The following is an 18,206-nucleotide window of genomic DNA, read 5'->3' as shown; positions in this document are numbered from 1 at the left end:
ACTCTCTTTCCCGTTCTTGTCTGTTGGTAAACAATTTAATTTTATGAGAAGAATTTTGCAGTGACATAACACTTCTCTAACCATTGCTTTACAAAAGAGGTGGTAAAAGTATCTTAGTGACCAAGTCATATAGTCAGTTAACGAGAGAGGGGGGTGGAATTCAGATTGTGCCAGGTGTTCGCATCCCTGGATCGTGCTGCTTTCTCCTCTCGGCATGTTCTGCAGGAAGACCTGTGCCCAGTTCAGCTAACAGCACATCGCTCCCTTTTTTGAGCTGGAGCGCTCTGCATAATCCTACTTTTCTCCCCTGGAATATATGCTGGAATTAAATTCTAAGCAGTACAATAGGATGTTACATGCATAGCTACATGTGTTTCGTGGAGGTTTTCTTGGAAAGAACAAGTTTCTTTTTCACAAGTTTACCTTTACTTGATTCTCACTTCTCATTTTCTCTCTTGTTTGACTTCTGTCTTGCTTTCTCTAGTGCAACATTCTAATCCTCCTCGTGAAGTTTCCTGCTTCCTTCATGATTTGTGGTCATTTAACCCCACTTTCTCTGTTTCATTGGGTGCATATATATGAATTTGTCTTGTCAATGTTAGGTACTCAAGCTAAGCACAGAATTTCATTGTGCCTTCTGTAAATTTATTTTTGCAGATGTTGCTCACACCTGGTGTTTTGCTTTCCTTCTTAATTAGCTCATGCCTTGCCGAAGGCTGAATGCAGTATGCCAGTACACACAGCAGAAAGATTTTGGGTAGCACTTTATAAGTCAGTCACTGGTTAGCACTGAAAAGGGAACCAGAAAATGAATGTGACTTCATCCCCTAGGGGTCCCTGCTCTGCATCTCCAGTGTATGTCTGCAGTGCTTTCCATGGTGTTTGATGATTTTGGGTACTTCGAGTTACTGCCTCTATCTTCCCTAAAATGATGTTCTAAGTTTTTTTTGAGAAAAGACACTTCTCTTGCATCATCAGTTTTCTTGGATAATCCTGTACTTAAATCTCTATTTTTTTTGGGTGGTAATACGTACTGTTTGTTATCGCTTTTCTTTGACTTTCTGTGACTCTTTGGATGCATTTGGAGCAGAAGTTTTTTAGAGAAGAATTCCCCCTTTGAATGAGTGTCAAGCAACCATGCAGTTTTTTTCAGTCTCACAGATGATATGTTTGTATATCTAAGTCAATTTTATTAACTTGTAATTAAGTGATGAAAAAATGCAAAATGAAGTTGTACTGCCATTATCCTTTGGTAAGTTAGTTGTGAAAGCCTGAGCAATGTACAGCATATAAAATCTGTTTGATCTGTGTTTTGTCTCAGCAGTGGGATCTTCATACTCTGCAGTGTTGCTGATACAGAAAGGTACAGTGGCAGTGAAAGGAACTCGGGTTGTGATCTTGTCAGATCTCATAAGACAAGTGTGGTCTCTTGTGATCACTATTATGGTAAAATATCTCCAGAGAAAAATATAGGTGCCTTAGGAAATGATGATGCACCAGTTGCAATTTCTGCTTTCAAATAAAACTTGATTCTGTGTGTTGGGAATAAGGATAATGCTGAAGTTGCAAACTTTGAGGGGTAAAATGATTTGATCACTTCCTTTAATGTAAAAATTCCACAATATTTTTGTGGGGGGAAAGGAGTAAACTGAAGATTAATACACAGGAGTGACAGAAAGAACTAGACTTTTTTTTTGTTTTCTTTTTTTTTTTTTTAAAGTGCTGAGAACCCACTTGTCCTAGTTAAATGCATTGGGGGAAGTTAAGTTGTTCAGCGAGAGAGAAAACCATTTAGTAATTTAGATGCCTAAATACTGTCTTAGAAGCCAGTTTTTAGACATTCATTTTTAAGAATCTCAGCCAGCACTCACTGGCTTTGTTGGGTAAGCTGCAACTGGGCAAATACTCTGTTTACTTTCAGTAAGAAGCAACAGTCCATCTCTACATTGTCAAAAGCTTAACGTATACTGGAGTCCATCCTTTTTGCAGCATTTGCTTAATTGGAAACTTGTACATAAAACATAAAGGTGCTAAGTCTGATGGGGAATTTAATGGCTAGATTCTGTCTAACTTTGTCAGCAGAAAATTGAGAATAGTATGCTAAAGTCATTGTGACTTTCATATCACCTGTAATATATGCTCCAACATTCTGCAAGCCTTTTCATTGCATAGGTGCAAAGGTATAATAGGTGCAAAGAAATAATACCTGTCCTGTTCTCATTATAACTTGAACTCTGCTACAAAACCTTAACTGTGATTTTTATGCGCTCTTATATCAGCAGATTGACACATCTGTCGCATGCAGGTTAATTTAGAAACAGTTTCACCTTACTATATTGCAATAGCACTAATAGACTTTTGTGGAAGTTTAAAATGAGGTAAGTATTGGTGTTTTGTTTTGGTTTTTTTAATGTGGAAGTTAAAGCATCATGGAAGTTAGAGCGCTGAAATCCGAAACTCTTTTGAACTTATATCACCAATATAAGTTCGTCAAGCCATGATGAAATGTTGGCTAAAAATTGCATCTAAAGAGCTATTTCATACTTTTTGTATTAGTGATCTTGAGATTTCTGCAAAATAAAGCTTGCAGCTATTGTTGAACTGAAAATAACTGAAAGATGAGGTTCTGATATCAACTTCATAAAATATGCAGCTTTCACAATTTTATGGATAAAAAGCAGTCTGTCCTTTTAGATTAAGTTATATTGCTATATAAATAAATCAGTACCATATTGCTGTAGGGTTTCTTTTTCTGACACGATGCAGGTACCTGGACAATATTCAGCTTTTAGCAACACAGAGGCAAAATAAAACTCTATCTTAAGATGTAGTGGTAACAGGCTTCTCTCCTGAAAACTGTAAATTAGGCATTGGCAACTGCCAGACAAAGTCTCAGTTTTTCAGATTGTGTCATTATGTACGATTTCTTTATTTTACTAAGAGAATGTCCTGTGATTTAGAGAAGCTGAGAACTTCACAGAACTATGTTTTTACCATTCTGCTATTAATATTAATGTCACTGCTCCAGTCTAGCTGGAACGATGTAGCTGCTCTCTTTCACTGTGGTACATCACATTGAGTTCAAGGCTTTACTTGCTCTCTGTATGAAATTCTCTGCTTTGTAACTATGTCAAGAAAAGAAATAACTACTTGTAGAAATTTGGAATAACTAAGGGTTTACAAATATACAAGCCAATATACACAATGAATGTGTAAGTCTGGGCCTGGGTTTTTGTCTTTGTGGGATAACTCCAGATTCCACTAAAGTTAATTGTAAAGATCACATTTACCACTTGGGATCAGGCTAAAGGTCATAGAAGATGCCTCATAAAAGTCCAATGCTTTGATGCTTAACTGGTTGGTGGAAAAGACAGAGATTGTTTTAGAGGTTTAATATCACATAATAGTAATCAAGATGACCATATTCTTTAGCATGTTCCCATTAAAAAATATTGGTATACGTTATAGTTCAGGCATGGTAATATGACTTGTGTGACATACTCTGTGTGTGGCAGCGCTCAGAGCAGAATGAGCTTCCAGCATATGGACCTGTGCTCTGACCAGTGCACCTCAAGGCCATACTGTATCTTTTAGGAAACCTGGAATTTCATCAGACTTCCTTGAATGAATGAATAAACAAATAAGAAGCTTGACATGCAGACCAGGTTACTGCAAACCTCTGGATATACAGCGCATAACCTGCTCATTCTGGTTTATAAATCCAATTAGGAGAAACACTTTTAAAATGTTTTGATTCTTGCAGTTAAGGATACAGCTATCTGCTCTTCAATACCACGTGTTTCCAATGTGTACAATATTACATTTTTGATAACTTTGTGAACCATTTCTTGTTTCTCTGAGACTTTGACTTAATCATGGATATCCATTAGTCTTAAGAATGGGTTTATATTGGGCTGTGCTTCATTAGCAATATGCTGTATTCTCCCTTCGCCCTGTGATAAAGTTTGCATAATGGAGATCAATTCTGAGCTGTTGGACCAGAAATGGAGCTCCTGTGCACTCTTATTACCATTAAATTTAGGAATTACTCTGCAAGTCTGAAAATGGGCAATCCTTACTACTTAGTCTTAGTTCGGTAAGATCTGAAGAAAGATCTTCGTCGAGTTCAGCCTCAGTCCTGAAGACTATGAGCGATATGGATATGCCAGCTCTTTGCTCAGTGAGAAACTGTACTTGCAAGAGAGTTCATTCTTTTGATGGTATGAATTTGCCAACTCTTCAAAGCATAAAAATAACAAAAGAGCTTTTTTGACAGTGTGGTTTCTTCCTTAGAAATTCTTTCGTTTGCATCTCTAAACCTGCAATATGCTGACCTCTCCAAACTCCTGCCATGAATTTCTTGTCTAGATCTGGTTTGAATTGAATTTGATTCCTGTCTTCGTGATTGTGCTCAAAGTTTGTTGGCAAGTTTTAGAATTAAAGACACACATTGATTAATGACAAAGTTGCCTCACGTATTTTTGTTACGTGAGAAACACGTTGAGATGGAAGATGTGGAAGCTGTAATGGATTATTCATCCTCTAGCACAATCATATAAGCTCTCCTAGTGTGTAGTGTTTACACACTGATTTTTTTCTTAAGAACACTTTTCAGCATTAGAAACCAAGACAATACTGCATCCAAACATGAGTAATCTGGCTTTCAAAAAGTCCACAAAACTGCAGCAAAGTGTCCATTTTAAATTGAGATTATGCCAGGTGGATTGTCATTTTATCATCAACCTGCTTGTTTGTTAAGGATACATTCTAGAAATTATCTGTATATGTCAACATTGTTAATATTTCCCTGGTATACATGATGTGGAAATTCAATGTCAAAACCCCCTTGATAATATGACTCTTCAAGATAATAATCTAGTAGCTTTTCTTCTATATTAATAAAATGATTTTAATAATCTTTACTAATTTGACATGTCTACTCAAAGTGACACACTCAAAGTGTGAAACACACTTTAAAAGATTAGGGAAATACAGTTTCAATGTAAAGGAAACAATGCTGTACACTTCCAGTGATTTTTGAATTTTCAAATGCGTGACCTAGTTTGTTCAATCCTGTTCTTTCTTTAACCTTGGGGAGCTTCTTATCAGGGTGCAATGTGTCCAAGCCTTAAGCACAGTTTTTCAGGATTTAACTTTTTTACATTTTCTTCTTTTTCCTTTGCTTTCTTGTTATCTTTTATAGTATTGTGTTCAGAAAAAAATAAAACTACATGTCTGTCTTCCTAACAATGTTACATAGGCATTTAAGATATATGTGCAAATACTTTACACCCTGTTAGCAAGAGATCCACTTCTTTTTTTCTCCTCCTCTTGCAGAAAGCAAATGCAACGTTACCGTCAGCAAGACTACCTATTATTCATCTTGATTTAGGGAAAAATAAGCATTTTTATTGTAACAATTCAGAATTTCCTGTCACTGTTCAGTAAACTCATTTCATGGAAATTCAAATGGGTACTATTGCCAGTTGTTTGTATAATGTAGTGAGGCAGAAGAGAGGATCAGAGTATAAAGTACCTTTCCCTTGGTTAAAAAAAAAAAAAAGCTATATATACAAATGCTCTAAACTAGCTGTTACCATTCAGAGAAGAGAGAGATACTGGAATTATTGCAGATAGTTCTCTGAAAATGTCAGCTCACTGCTCAGCTGTGGTCAAAGATGAGCAGAATAGTGAGATCCTTTGGGGAAGTCATTGAGAACAAAATGAAATACGTTATTACGCTATTGTATAAACCCATGATGTTCTGGTGTTTTGAATCCTGTGGGCACTTCTTGTCTGTCCGTCTCAAAAACTGAGGGGATGACATGGAGACGTTCGGTGCAAGAGGGGACGTGGTAGAGCAGAACTCCTTCAGATTGCAGAACTGGATACGTCGTAAGCATGCTCGTGCACAGGCTCTTTAGCCTACTTATGGTGTGAATAGCTGCCAGCAAAAGGTCTTGTGTTGACATAAAATAAAATTTTAAGTGTATCCGGTATTTTAGTGGTATCAAACAGGACCTGACTTCTGCTTTTATGCATTGGGTTTATTCACATAATTAAGAGTATAATATGAAAAATGGGGTTAAACAGGACTGTGTGAAGGCAAACGCTGAAGGTGTAAACTGGATTACTAAAGAGGGTAGATCATCCAATCTTAATAGCAAATGCTTCTTCCTTGACTATTCAAAAATAGTTTCAACTCAATACACTTTAGGTCTCTGTATGTTAAATTAAGGTAAGCATAAAAGGGAAAACAGAAGCTCCTTATGAAAAATATTGGCTTATGAAATGTTTTGTGTACTACCCTCTTATTTTTATAGTATATCTTTTTATCATCCACTGTTGTTCTTTTTCTGTCTATATATATAATGTAAGAGTGGAACTTATGGGATTCATAGGAATAAGGATCATTAGTAAGGTCAATTTTTTGGCAATAAATAATGAAGTTTGTATATACGGGAACATAATACAGACCTTTGCATTCATGTCTGCTTTCTGCTTCTTGCTGAGGGGAAATAAAGAAGGCCAAGCATCTCAGTGCAGAAGGGATGAGTTGTAAAAACTTCACTTACTGAACATTGAAATCATACCAAATGACGTCCCATTATTGCCCATGTTTGCATCCTGGCCTCTTTAGGATGAGATAGTAGTTTTAGTCTGTTTTCCCCATGATATATCTGTATATCATTTTAGTTATGATACATATTAAATGCATGAATAAGATTACGTGGGTTTTGTTTATGATCTTCTAATACATGACTACAAAGAAGATTTCGTTGTGGTGTGAAAATCTAAACTAAACGAACTAATAATTAAAGTTGAAATTGAGTCACTGAGACAAATCTCAGGGATTCTCTTTAAATATCAGTTTAGGAACATGAATCATTGTTTTGTATGTTGTTTCTAGACAGTTCTAGGCAGATTACTTTATTAGAATAAATTAGAACAAAATAAAATAAAAAGATCGTAAATAGGTGAATGTGACCAGAATCTAACCAGATGCCAGAAAACTAAAGAAGGAATTTTAGTTTATGATCCAAAAGGAAATATTCAAGAGGTTTTATTCAGACAGGCCACTGCGTGCACATTCAGAATTTTATGCTCAAATTAAATCCTACTATTTCTTCCTAATTACCCAAGAGTAGCATATGTCTACTCTTTGAGAATGCAGTCTAAATAATTTCATAGTTAACACCAGAAGCTGTTTGTTGTGTCGTAAATTACAATAGCATTTTAGTTTCTTCTTAGAAGACCTGCAAATCTGGCATTTCTGCCCGTACTCTGTACATTTAACTGCTCTTAAAGTTGCAGCATGTCCTTATGCCAAGGAGCACGCATGCAATGCCAAGGAACAGTGGGGCTTTTCTGTTCTGCACCCTGTTCCTTCTTCCTCTTTGCTTGTGGAGATTGGAAGGGTGAACCTGGATGACTGAAGTTCAGAATGGGCATAAACTTTACTTTGTTTCTGTAATTCTTGTGAGCAGGGAAAAATAGTGTTTGTTTTGGGTTTGTTTGTTTTTGGTTTTTTTTCCCTTTCAGGGTTGTCTGGATTCACAATTAGCTATTATTTTTCACCAGCTTACCATCTGCAATGTAATTTCTTGTTTGATGTATGCATCTTGTTTCTAATTGCCCTGGTTTTCTGGGGGAGATTCCTCCTGTGTGTTGAGAATAATGCTTCCTTTTATTCAGTCTATTTAAAAGCTATCCCTTTTGTTTCACCAGAACTTCTTATGAGCTGAAATCCTGATTTTACTAAGTCCACAATTCTTCCTAAACTCAATTTTTTAATCTCTCATTTTGAAAGCCTTAGTTATTACCTAGATATTTGAATCCTGCAACAAAGCGTTGCTTCTTTTTAAAAGTATTTTGAGAAATGGCTTTCTCCTTTCGGAGTTTTCAAAGGCCATTGCTAACTGTTGCCAGATAGCTAACTAAATTATACATTAGGGCAGGTATTCTATACAAACGGCCTCTCTGTTAATAAACAGTGGTAGCATTTGATGACCTTGCTATTCTATAAGTGAGTTGTCTCTCTATTGTAAGTCTCTTGGTGTATAGAAACGTTTGCTGTATTTGTGGTTACATACCCAAGAAGCAAACTGTCATCTCAACAATTTAGAGATCAACTTAGATTTCCTGTCAATGTTGTAAAAATGAGAATAAATAGAAATAGTCGGAATCGTTGCACAATGTTTGCCAAAGATGAATGTTTTATTATTCAAGTATGAAGGCTTTGAGGAACTAATGGAAGCAAATCCTTACAATAAGAAAATTGTTTCCATCTTGTAAGCAAGTTTAAATTGGGGCCTTCTCTTGTAATGAGAAGTGAGAGTAGCTATGGTGAAAGACCATTTAATGGGATATGCCTCCAGTAATTGCATTCCAGTGGCAGTCCTCTTCCAAAGAGCATCCTTACTTAAAGAAGATAAAATGGTTAGGACTTCTACTAAAAAATAAATCTTGTGTCAAACGTAACTTTTAGAAATTATAAGTTTGAAATCCATTGTAGGATTTCGAACTGTGCAAGGGAGAACTAACCTGGTGTTATAGTTAATTATGACTCTTGATCAAAAGGTTCTTAGCTTTACTCTGTGTTGCTTGCTATATATTTTCAATCTATGGTTCTAATTTTCTATTAAATATTTTAGACAAAGTGTACAACAATACGAATACTTGAGATATTCCAAGCATTTGCAGAAAAGAAAAAAGAAAACAAAAAAGAGAAAGCTAAAGCCAAGTAGATCCTGCCTTTAGAGCCCATAAAAATCCAGTAATGGTGCTGTCTCTTTCAGCATGGGAAAGCAGAAGCATCCTATAAATTCTGTAGTACCTCTGAAAAATTGTTTTAAAAAAATATACACACAAATTTTAAGCAAAGACCATCTTCCTCTTGTATAATGAATAGAAAAAGATTCTGTTGAGAAGGTATCTTTATTAAAAAACGTGGGTATTTACAATACCCAAAACTTCGAGAGTGTAGAAATATGCCATTTTTTATTACTGACAGTTCTTCTGATGCTAATTTGGAGCTGCCTAGAACCTTTCACAAACACTACATTTTATGTACGTACGAATGGAGAAAATTTGTATTTACCTATAATTGTTTATTTATACATTTAGGTATTTGTGCATCTGTATTTGTAAATGCATGACAAATAAATCCTTTTTTACTTTGCATGTGTTCTGAATGATTTTTATGTGGTTGTTTTTACTTACAAATGGCTTTGCAGTGTGGTGGGGGTGTCTTTATGCAGAGTACCTTACCTCAGGCAGACAAAATCTTTGCGTGGCACCCTCTCCCCTGCCCCCACTGCTTTTCTGACTCCATTCTTCCAGTTCGGTTTAGCCAAGAACAGAAGGTATTTTTATCACAATATCACAAAGAAAGGTAGTTATGTGATTCCTCAGTAAGATTAGGCTAGAAAATTGGGGATCTGGAAGATCTGAAATATGGGTGCCTGAAGGTTGCTGACTTTTTTTGGTCTTGTTTGAATATCCTTGTTCATACTTCAGACTGAAGCGATCAGCCATCAGCAGGGTTACATATTAACGGTGGAGCTCATTTCAGGTGCACAGGAGCTGCTACAACCTGCAGATGCTTTAACTTAACTTCATTAGCCTAAGCAGGTATCTGTGTTTTGAAGAAAGCTGAAAGTCTGTTTAAAATTGAAGTGACTTCACAGCTGAAATGCATCATGATTGATTATTCTGCTGTTGCTGAAGGTGTAGCTAATACAGCTATTAGCAGAAGCTTGACCTTTTCTAAGGCATGTTCTGTTAGCAGACATGGAGTGTAGTTGTGTTCCTGGTCTCCTGCTGCCTCAGGTATTATTCAGCTGTTGTTTTTCACATACTTAAACAGTAGATGTTGGCTGCTGATGTTGCAGGTATTGGTGTGCTGTTTGCTTGGTTGGGGTCTGTCTGCTTTGAGCACACCAGTACAGGGGGATGCAGCGTGGTCTCATCGCTCTCCGTGGCAGTAATTGTGCTTGTTTCAGCAGTTTCTTATGCATTTCACGTAACTGAGACTTTAACAGGAAATAGTCTGTGTTTTCGCATTGTATGGTAACTAGTTTCTTCTTTGGGATTTCAGGAAAAAGGAGATACTGTGTTTGCCCTAATATTAATGTGCTTACAGACCAGCACGTGTTTTGGTATAAGGTGGTTTTCTGCGACTTGTAGGACCCATTGGTACTTCTTATAATAGGATGTGCAACTAACCATCTCCTTGAAACTATTTCCTGGTGAATTAACTTTGCTTTTTATGTGATAGTTATCTCTATGTAATATTGAAACAAATTCTTTCAGACAGCTCCTGAGTATTCTAATCATCAAGATAAACTTATTTTTATTAGGTTGCCTGTGAACAAAGTAGAGAGAACTGTAATATCTCAACTACTGTGCATGTGCCATCATGTAAAACTACCCACATATAACCAGTAGTGTCCCCAGACCTGTAGTGCCATCAGAGTGGACTTCTGCTCAAGTTGATGCAATTTCAGTTGCCTGAGGCAAGCAGTTAACCAGGGTTGACTTTCCAGTGACAGCTTTTTCAAATAGTTTTCTGTAGAGATTTTGTTGTAAAGGTCTTAGTTCTTCAAAACCGAAGCGTTGCTTTTAATGTATGCATCGAGGACACCCACAGTTGATACGTGTCATGATTCCACAGAGTCATACAACACAGGGGGCAGAGATATGATTTTGAAAAAAGGAGGACTAATTTCTTACCAGTGATCTTTCCAGTGCTTTTGGAGGCTGATGGCCATCCTCAGGTAAATGCTGAGGAAAGAGTGAACTTCATAGTTGTTGCTTCCCAAGCTGGCCCAGTTAAGTTGTGAACTCAGAAAATAAGAGGATTTTGGAAAAATTCATGAAAGCTTTTGGAAATTCTAGAAGGTTTTTATCCAGAAGGAAAACGTTAGGTTTAAATGTGTAGTTTGCTGGCCTTAGCTGTAGCTTGGTGGCCAGGAAACAGGGACAGGGGAGTTGAAGCTTCAGAAATGATGTGCACTTTTATACCTCACCTCTGCTTGTGGGAAAAATAAATTAAGTAGAAGGTAAACCAGCAGTTGATAATTGATTCTTTCTTTTTTTTTGCAATAAAAGATTGATATCTTATAATTTTCTGTAAAATCTTTAGTACCTAAGGATTTCAGAAGAATCGCAAATACTAGAAAAAAAAGTAGAATCCTGCAGTATTCTCATTTTATAGAGGGAAACAGAGGCACAAAAAAGTGCCTGATCTCTCGGCTTTACCACAGACAAAGCACAGAATAGAGGCAGCAATAACCAGGATTCTGGACTAACAGAAACACTAATGCTGAACTTAATTTACAGAGATCTCATAAATAAACTTGACTGTAAGCAAAGAACGGTGCTGCTGTTGTAACCGTTCTTCTGAAATGGTACCTGTTTCTTGAAATGGGTATTGATAATCCAGGGGAATGAGTTGTTGGGTCAGGGAATTGCATCCTTCAGTGCTGTCCTTCTCAGCAACCCTGCCAGTTCTTTTTATCTTCAAGCATAAGCTCCTCTTTTGTATATTATAGAACAGATAGAAGTCACAGAGAGATGGATGACTTCAGTCAAACCGAAGGATGACAGTCTAGCTCCTGAGCATGGCAGCGTATTTATTTATATCTACATATGTATGTGTGTATAAAAAAAAAAAAATTGCATTTGGTTTTGTCTTTTGTCTTTTAGAATCCCCTTTCTTGTGCTTCTCATTTTCAGTTGATATGACTTCAAGATTTTTGTCTCGGCTCTCCCCTCTTTGGTGCTTTGGAATGATAGTTTGTGAATCCTTTCACTTGTTTCACAGTGTCCTTCTCTTCCAGTCTTTGATTGCTCTCTAGGCAGGTAGTATTTATGATAACATTAAAGCAAAAGCAAGTTCTGACTGATTTGCTTGAGGGGGGGATTTGGAAAGCGATGTGTGTAAGACAGAGACGTTCTTTGCAAATTAGTCATAACCTCCTTTGAGTTTAAACAAAACGTAAGCCCGCTTTCCATGCTCACTTCCCAGTGTGAACACCAGGTGCTCCAAAGGATGATCCCTTGTGAGGGAAAAGAAAACCTAAGATAGCTCACTACTGACAGAATCTTAAGGATTTTTCCATCTGGACTAAAAGATTTTTGTACCTTGACAGAAAATCAATGCTTTCTCATTCTTATTAGGCCTGTAGCAACATCTATAGACATCTCTACACCAGGGAAAACTTCATTTAACGTTCCCATCATTGCAGCCATATTGCTGCTAAGAAATCTTGGGATTCCTCATGCAGACGAGGTTCCCTTAGTCCTCCTTGTGCTAGCAGCATGAGGCCGTCTCATGAAGGGCAGGTTCCCATGGTCAGATTTGTGCTAACTCTTCAAGTTATATAAGCTTAGGAAAAACTGACCTCTTTTTTTTAAGTATGACTGTGGGAAAGCAGCTTTGTCAGTGCTAAATCTTTCAATATTGCCAGCGTCTGTACATCTGCAGGAGAGGTAAATACAATTATTTACGTTGTCAAAGTCCTAGAACAATATAACAGAATATAATCCCTTGTGTATTTTGGCAAAACACATATTTTACCACTGGGAAATCTTTTGTTTATATTTGAAGTGCCAAGAAGGTAATCAACTAATTTTGGCAGTTATTTGAGTAGGAATCTTCTTGTGTGTACATGAGCCCATCACGCAGGCATTCTTATTGTAGTTTGAATACGAGCACATGAAAGCTAATGGCAATAATTAATAAAAGCGGAAAGAGGAGGGAGAGATTATGGAGAGGGTGTTTCTTGTAAAGGAAAGCATCGTTCAACTTTAACTGCCTGCTGAGCACTTCCTTGGAGGGTAGCTCAATGCTTTTTGTGTCTGACCCAGCAGGCTGAGCACCGTGAGACTGGAGTGGCAGGAATCAGGCTGTGGTGCAGTTTCTTAAAAGATGAAGGAGAGAACAGGCAGCCCTTGAAGAAGCCTAAGCATTCCGAATACATAAGGCGTCTGAAAATTGGCAAGGAGCTAAAGTGAATTACTGAGCGGAGCTAGGGACCAACATAAACTAACAAGTATAAATGTAAGCCTGAACTTATCAGCTAAAGCCAAGCACATTTGAGTTGTGTGTGTGTGAGAGTCTCTTGCTAAAAGCAGAGTGAGCGAGTGATATATCGCTTTGATGCTCTTTAAAAGAAAATGGTTGCAATCCATATAATTTTCCTGTCAAATGTATTTGAAAAATAGAAAACGTATGTTGGCTATATGTTCTGCAAGTGGTTATCAGTGGTATTCCGGAAGTATTTGGTTTGCAGGGTTCCTTGGAATCTGCCATTCAAATCTACGTGTCTTGAGTTATCCTGGAATTGGCTGTCGATCTATACTGTGGTAAAGTGAGGGCACTGCAGAGGTTAACTTTAGCCTCTCAAAGACTATCATCGTGGTGTTCTCAATGGAGAGGCTCTTCCAAAGGGCTTAATTCAGAGTCTGTATGAATGAGTATTTTGCTCATGTTGTAGAGGCACTACCTCTCTCTGTGGTCTATAGAATGCTCAATTTAGTCCGTAGTCCTTTGAACACACCTTATTCACTGGTATATTTCAGCAAATCCTTAATTCCAGACAGGGATGCCTTTTACCTCTGAGTTTATGGATACTAGCCTGATGATTGCAGATGCATAAATGAAGACTGCCAAGAAGGGTTCCAGATTCTGATTTTTGATTATGTCTGTTGTCTCTTTTGTATGGTTTTAAGAAATTTCATTGCGTCCTCTTGATTCCACTGAACAAAACTGTAAATCCACCACTGCAAAAGTGTAAAATATTCAGGTTTTCTTTTTATAATCCGACTGTATGAGGGAAGCTCCTAATACTTGCAGGAAGAAGTGAGAGACTTCAGGGTCAGGTAGCTCGCTACCTCTAACTGATGCTTTCCTAGAACAAAATGTAGCAGGAGAGTAAAGTGCAGGAGCTGCAGCAAATTAGGCTCAGTGGCAGCAGTTAGAGTTGTGGGATGAAAGCAAAATATGGCCCATTTTTCTGGGAGTCTCTTTGGGGTTCGATCGTATGAATGGTGCTCTAAAAATGTAAAATGCTACCACATGCTATTAGAGTCGGCTCAGCATGCATTAGAGAAGTGGCTGTGACAGCTGAACTGTGTATTTAAAGAGCGTGCTGTTAAGGGCCCTCTTGTGTTCACTTACCTTGTATTTATGCTTATTACTGTTGGAGACGGACAGTGATATAAAGGTTAATCTTTACAGCAGATATTTTTCTGTGATGCTTCTCTTCATGGATGTTTGTCATAGCTGTACTTTGCCTTCTCACCAATTATTTTTTTTTTTTTCCGTTTTTTTGTACCTAAAAAATCTACTGTCACCGTGCACGTTGTTGAGTCTCATAATGGAAGCAAACCCATAGCTGACTCCCACACCAAACTCATAACGTTGAGCCATTGTGGCAACCTTTGTTTTCCACTTGGTTTTCAAATGCTGCATCATCGCACTGAAAAGCTCACTGTCTCTCTTGTAATTTTCTTTTTTTTTTTTTTTTTAATTTTTATTTTTTTTCCCCCTTGTAGAGCATGATGAGTGTGGCAGCGGACAGCATAACTGTGATGAGAATGCAATCTGTACTAACACTGTCAGGGGACATAGCTGCACCTGCAAACCCGGCTATGTGGGGAACGGGACCATCTGCCGAGGTAAGTCTGTTCCTCTAGCAACACCGTAAAAGTGGCAGACTCTATTAATATTTTCTGACAGTCACCTACGTTCTGGTAACTTGCAATGGCTGGATTCTGTCAATGATTCACTGTAAGATTTATCATCTGGAAAATGGAGTATGCATGGAGATGATGGGAATTGATTTGTGCATAAGTTCTCAAGAAGAAAATATTTTTGGCATGCTAGGAGACAGTACTTTTCATTTACTGTCACCGAATACTGTCATTTGAGCTACTGTCATTCAGCTTTTAAGTCATGTTCATTGTTTTATAAATTGTGGATGGTATGTGCTATCACCTTTGGCTTTTAAAAATGAATCAGATGCCTTTTGAATTAGGGTAATTGTCTTTTATGCTAACATCATATGGTTGTTTTTTGACTACTAGCATAAGAATAGGGATTTTAGGGTGGGTTTTTTAAAAATCTTTACCTTTGAAATATGTATTTTGAAGATTCCTCTGTTATGTAAGCAAGAAATACGGATAGTCAGCCATGCTTTGTGTGAAGTGGTAGGTCGTTTATTTAGGGTGTGTTTTTGATTTTGTTTCTGTAGAGAAAGAAGCAAATAGGTTATATAAAAAGAGAGGAGGGCATATATTTACTAGTTGGCTCAGTGAGGGCTGTCGTGAAGTACTATTGAGTTGTACCTGCTGCATTTATGAATTACATTTCTCTCATAAAAGCTATTTTTTGTTTTGTCTGGGAGTGCATACTTTCTGACTTTCTAAACAGACTTGCAGTAATAGAAAACTAACTTAATTTTTTTGAAATGACAACTATTGAAATTGGGGAACGTACAGGATAAAATATTCTGTACTTAGTTGGGGGGCACAAGAGACTGAATATTCATTTTCCAGAATGTTGAGAATTGGCCAAGCAACTCCTTTAAAGGAGAAGAAAGATTGATGTTCTTGTTTCAAGCTAAAGTTCTTCACTGAGATTAGCCTGTCAACTGCTGAATTAGCATATACCATCTTATTGCTTTTTGATATGCCTTTCTTTGGGTACTGTCCATCTACACAAGAGCATCACTGTATTTAAATCTTTACAAACCATATACAGTGATTTGAGAAGGAATACAAAAATGTTACAAAAACGGTGGCCAAGTTAAACCTTGGTCTTTCTATATTGAAGATTAACAGGTGATACTGGGGAGAAAGTCACTGTAGTATGTTTTCAGTCTTTGATGGCAATGAATGCAAACTGCAGCATAGACAACTAGAGTTTCAGGGAAATCTGAGTGAACAGCCTGTCTGACTGTGATATTTTGTTTTTCTGAGGATAACACAACAAGACACAAACCCTTAATGATATTTCTTTGAAGCAGGGATGTTTGGATTAGTTCATAAAACCTGTGTTTTCACACTGGTTTTCTTTGTTTGCACACCTGGATATTTGGGTTAATGTGCCAAAAACTCAAAATGAAACTCATTCTGCGTATTTAGTAATCCGGTAATGTTGAAGTAATGAAATTGCACTGGAGAAATGCAATAATGTTTTTAATCTCAAAGTCCTGTTTAAGTCTGAGTTGTGGATAAAATATATATTACACATATCTTTCGGTATGCCTTGAATTGCACACGTGAATGTAGTTATAGTTGCCTTTTTGAGATAGTTGTATGAGGAAATAGAGGAAACGAAGTACCTTCTTATATTCGAACTGGAAAGCATAAATTGAAAAAAAAAAACCCTGGAGATTATAGAAAGGAGTTTGCATTCTAATAATTATTAAAGTCACTATGGATAAGAATAATCTGGGACTGCATGGAATAGTTACTACTGCACATCAGCTAATAATAGAATTGTGTGCGTTTTAGTAAATAATAAAACACTCAAAGTAGTGGTCTGAGTTTCTCAGCCTGTGGTTCTGTGGTCACTTGAGGTTTCTACAAGTTCGGACTGCTAATTTCAGAAATGTTCCCCTTCTTCCCATGGTAGCACCAAACCCACCACTTTTGCCTCTTTTTTACCGAGTTTAACAGTGATACATTATCACTTAGCAGTCGCAGCAGTTTCCTTGCACAAATGAGAGGATTGGCACAAGGAAAGAGGTGTGAACATGTCAGGACAACTATAAACTGCTTATGTTGTCTTGTAGTAATTTTGGGGCTTTATCTTCAGACAATATAGACTGGAAAAAAATAGATATAAGCCACGGTGATAAGCTTAATGTAAAACTGTCTGAAGATAGGATAAACATTTCTCCTCGAGTCATCTGTAAGTGCTTTATAAATGTTTACATGTTGTATGTGTGCATACACAAAACAGTTGTTCCAACTACTACTGAAATAACATATCTCTGTAGTTCAATAAGAAATTTTATTAATATTGTCCAGCAAAAGCATAAATAGAAAAATGATAGTTTTATGATGAGGGAAAAGGACTGCCTTTGTGACGGATTCTACAATCTATTTCAACAATCTATTTTAGCAATGATACAGAAAATAAAATCAGAGTAATTTTCCTCTTTGACTCTACTGGATAATATTGTGATACTCTTTATAAAAACCTGTGATACTCTTTATAAAAATATTGTTGTTTGTATTTTAGAAAAGAAAGCGTATGTGTAGTTAAATTGGTGAACTACTGGTAAATATAATGAATTTATAATATAATATAATAAAATTACTCTGGCAGGAATTTAAGATGTTTGCATTTTTGTGAAAGGTTTGGAGAAATAAAAAGGGCAGAAATAACCTGGGTATGAATATTATGATTGCTGGGGATTTAGAAATAAAAACAAAAAACAAATGTTGAAGAGGAAAGCAATTTTTATTTTATTTTTTTTTTAAATCTGTATAATTAAGCTGTCACACTTCTTGAGTAGAAGAATAAATTTCATGTATAAGGAATTGCTTTACTGTAAATGTGGTAGACTAGACTGTAATTAAGGACTGGATTGTGTCACACTACATGTGGAACGTGTCATGAAGGAAGGTGGTGGAAAAGGGCACAGACAGAGACCAAATGCACTTCTGCATTAAAATAGATACTGCCAAAGTTTAAATGACATAAAAACAGAAAGACAAGTGGAGATGAACACAAGAAAATCTTTATAAAGACATAGTTACCAATATATAGAACGTATAACAGAGACAAATTAGGCTTATTTCCTGTGGGTGCTCTCAATTTCACTTTAAGAAGTGAGCTTTAGCACCTCAGAAGGACACTGAAATTTTGGCAATAGATCAGACGAGAATGAGGCTGAGGTGAGCTGAAATGACAAGGCAGGACAGCCCTGTGACACCACCATTAGTAAATTTGACAGAATACGTGTAGATTATATTTTAGAATATTTCTTCAGAAAATGAAAAGTAAAATAGGGAGATCTTCGCTGAAAGAAGTTACAGCACTAAAGACAGAAGACAGAGGTATAACTTGTTGAATAGAGAGAGATTCTTAATCTGGAGATTTGTTGAGTTGCCCTTTTCTCTGAAGGTAACTGAAAAAAATCAGAAGAACTAAGAGTGACTTGGGAAATAGAAACTGTATGTAGGTA

General features: G+C 36.8%; 1 protein-coding gene across 1 annotated transcript in view; it reads left to right on the top strand.

The window, feature by feature from the left end:
• NELL1 (neural EGFL like 1) overlaps positions 1 to 18,206 on the top strand; it is a 308,797-nt gene that overhangs the window by 176,498 nt on the left and 114,093 nt on the right. Inside the window, exon 14 of the mRNA XM_074148724.1 lies at positions 14,563 to 14,685. Within this exon, the coding sequence (XP_074004825.1) occupies positions 14,563 to 14,685 (123 nt within the window). The remainder of the gene's footprint in view (positions 1 to 14,562; positions 14,686 to 18,206) is intronic.

The sequence above is a fragment of the Numenius arquata genome, chromosome 6 (assembly GCF_964106895.1).
Source record: "Numenius arquata chromosome 6, bNumArq3.hap1.1, whole genome shotgun sequence".
NCBI lineage: Eukaryota > Metazoa > Chordata > Aves > Charadriiformes > Scolopacidae > Numenius > Numenius arquata.
Note: the sequence above shows the minus strand (reverse complement) of the source record. Positions and strands in the feature narration are given on the sequence as shown.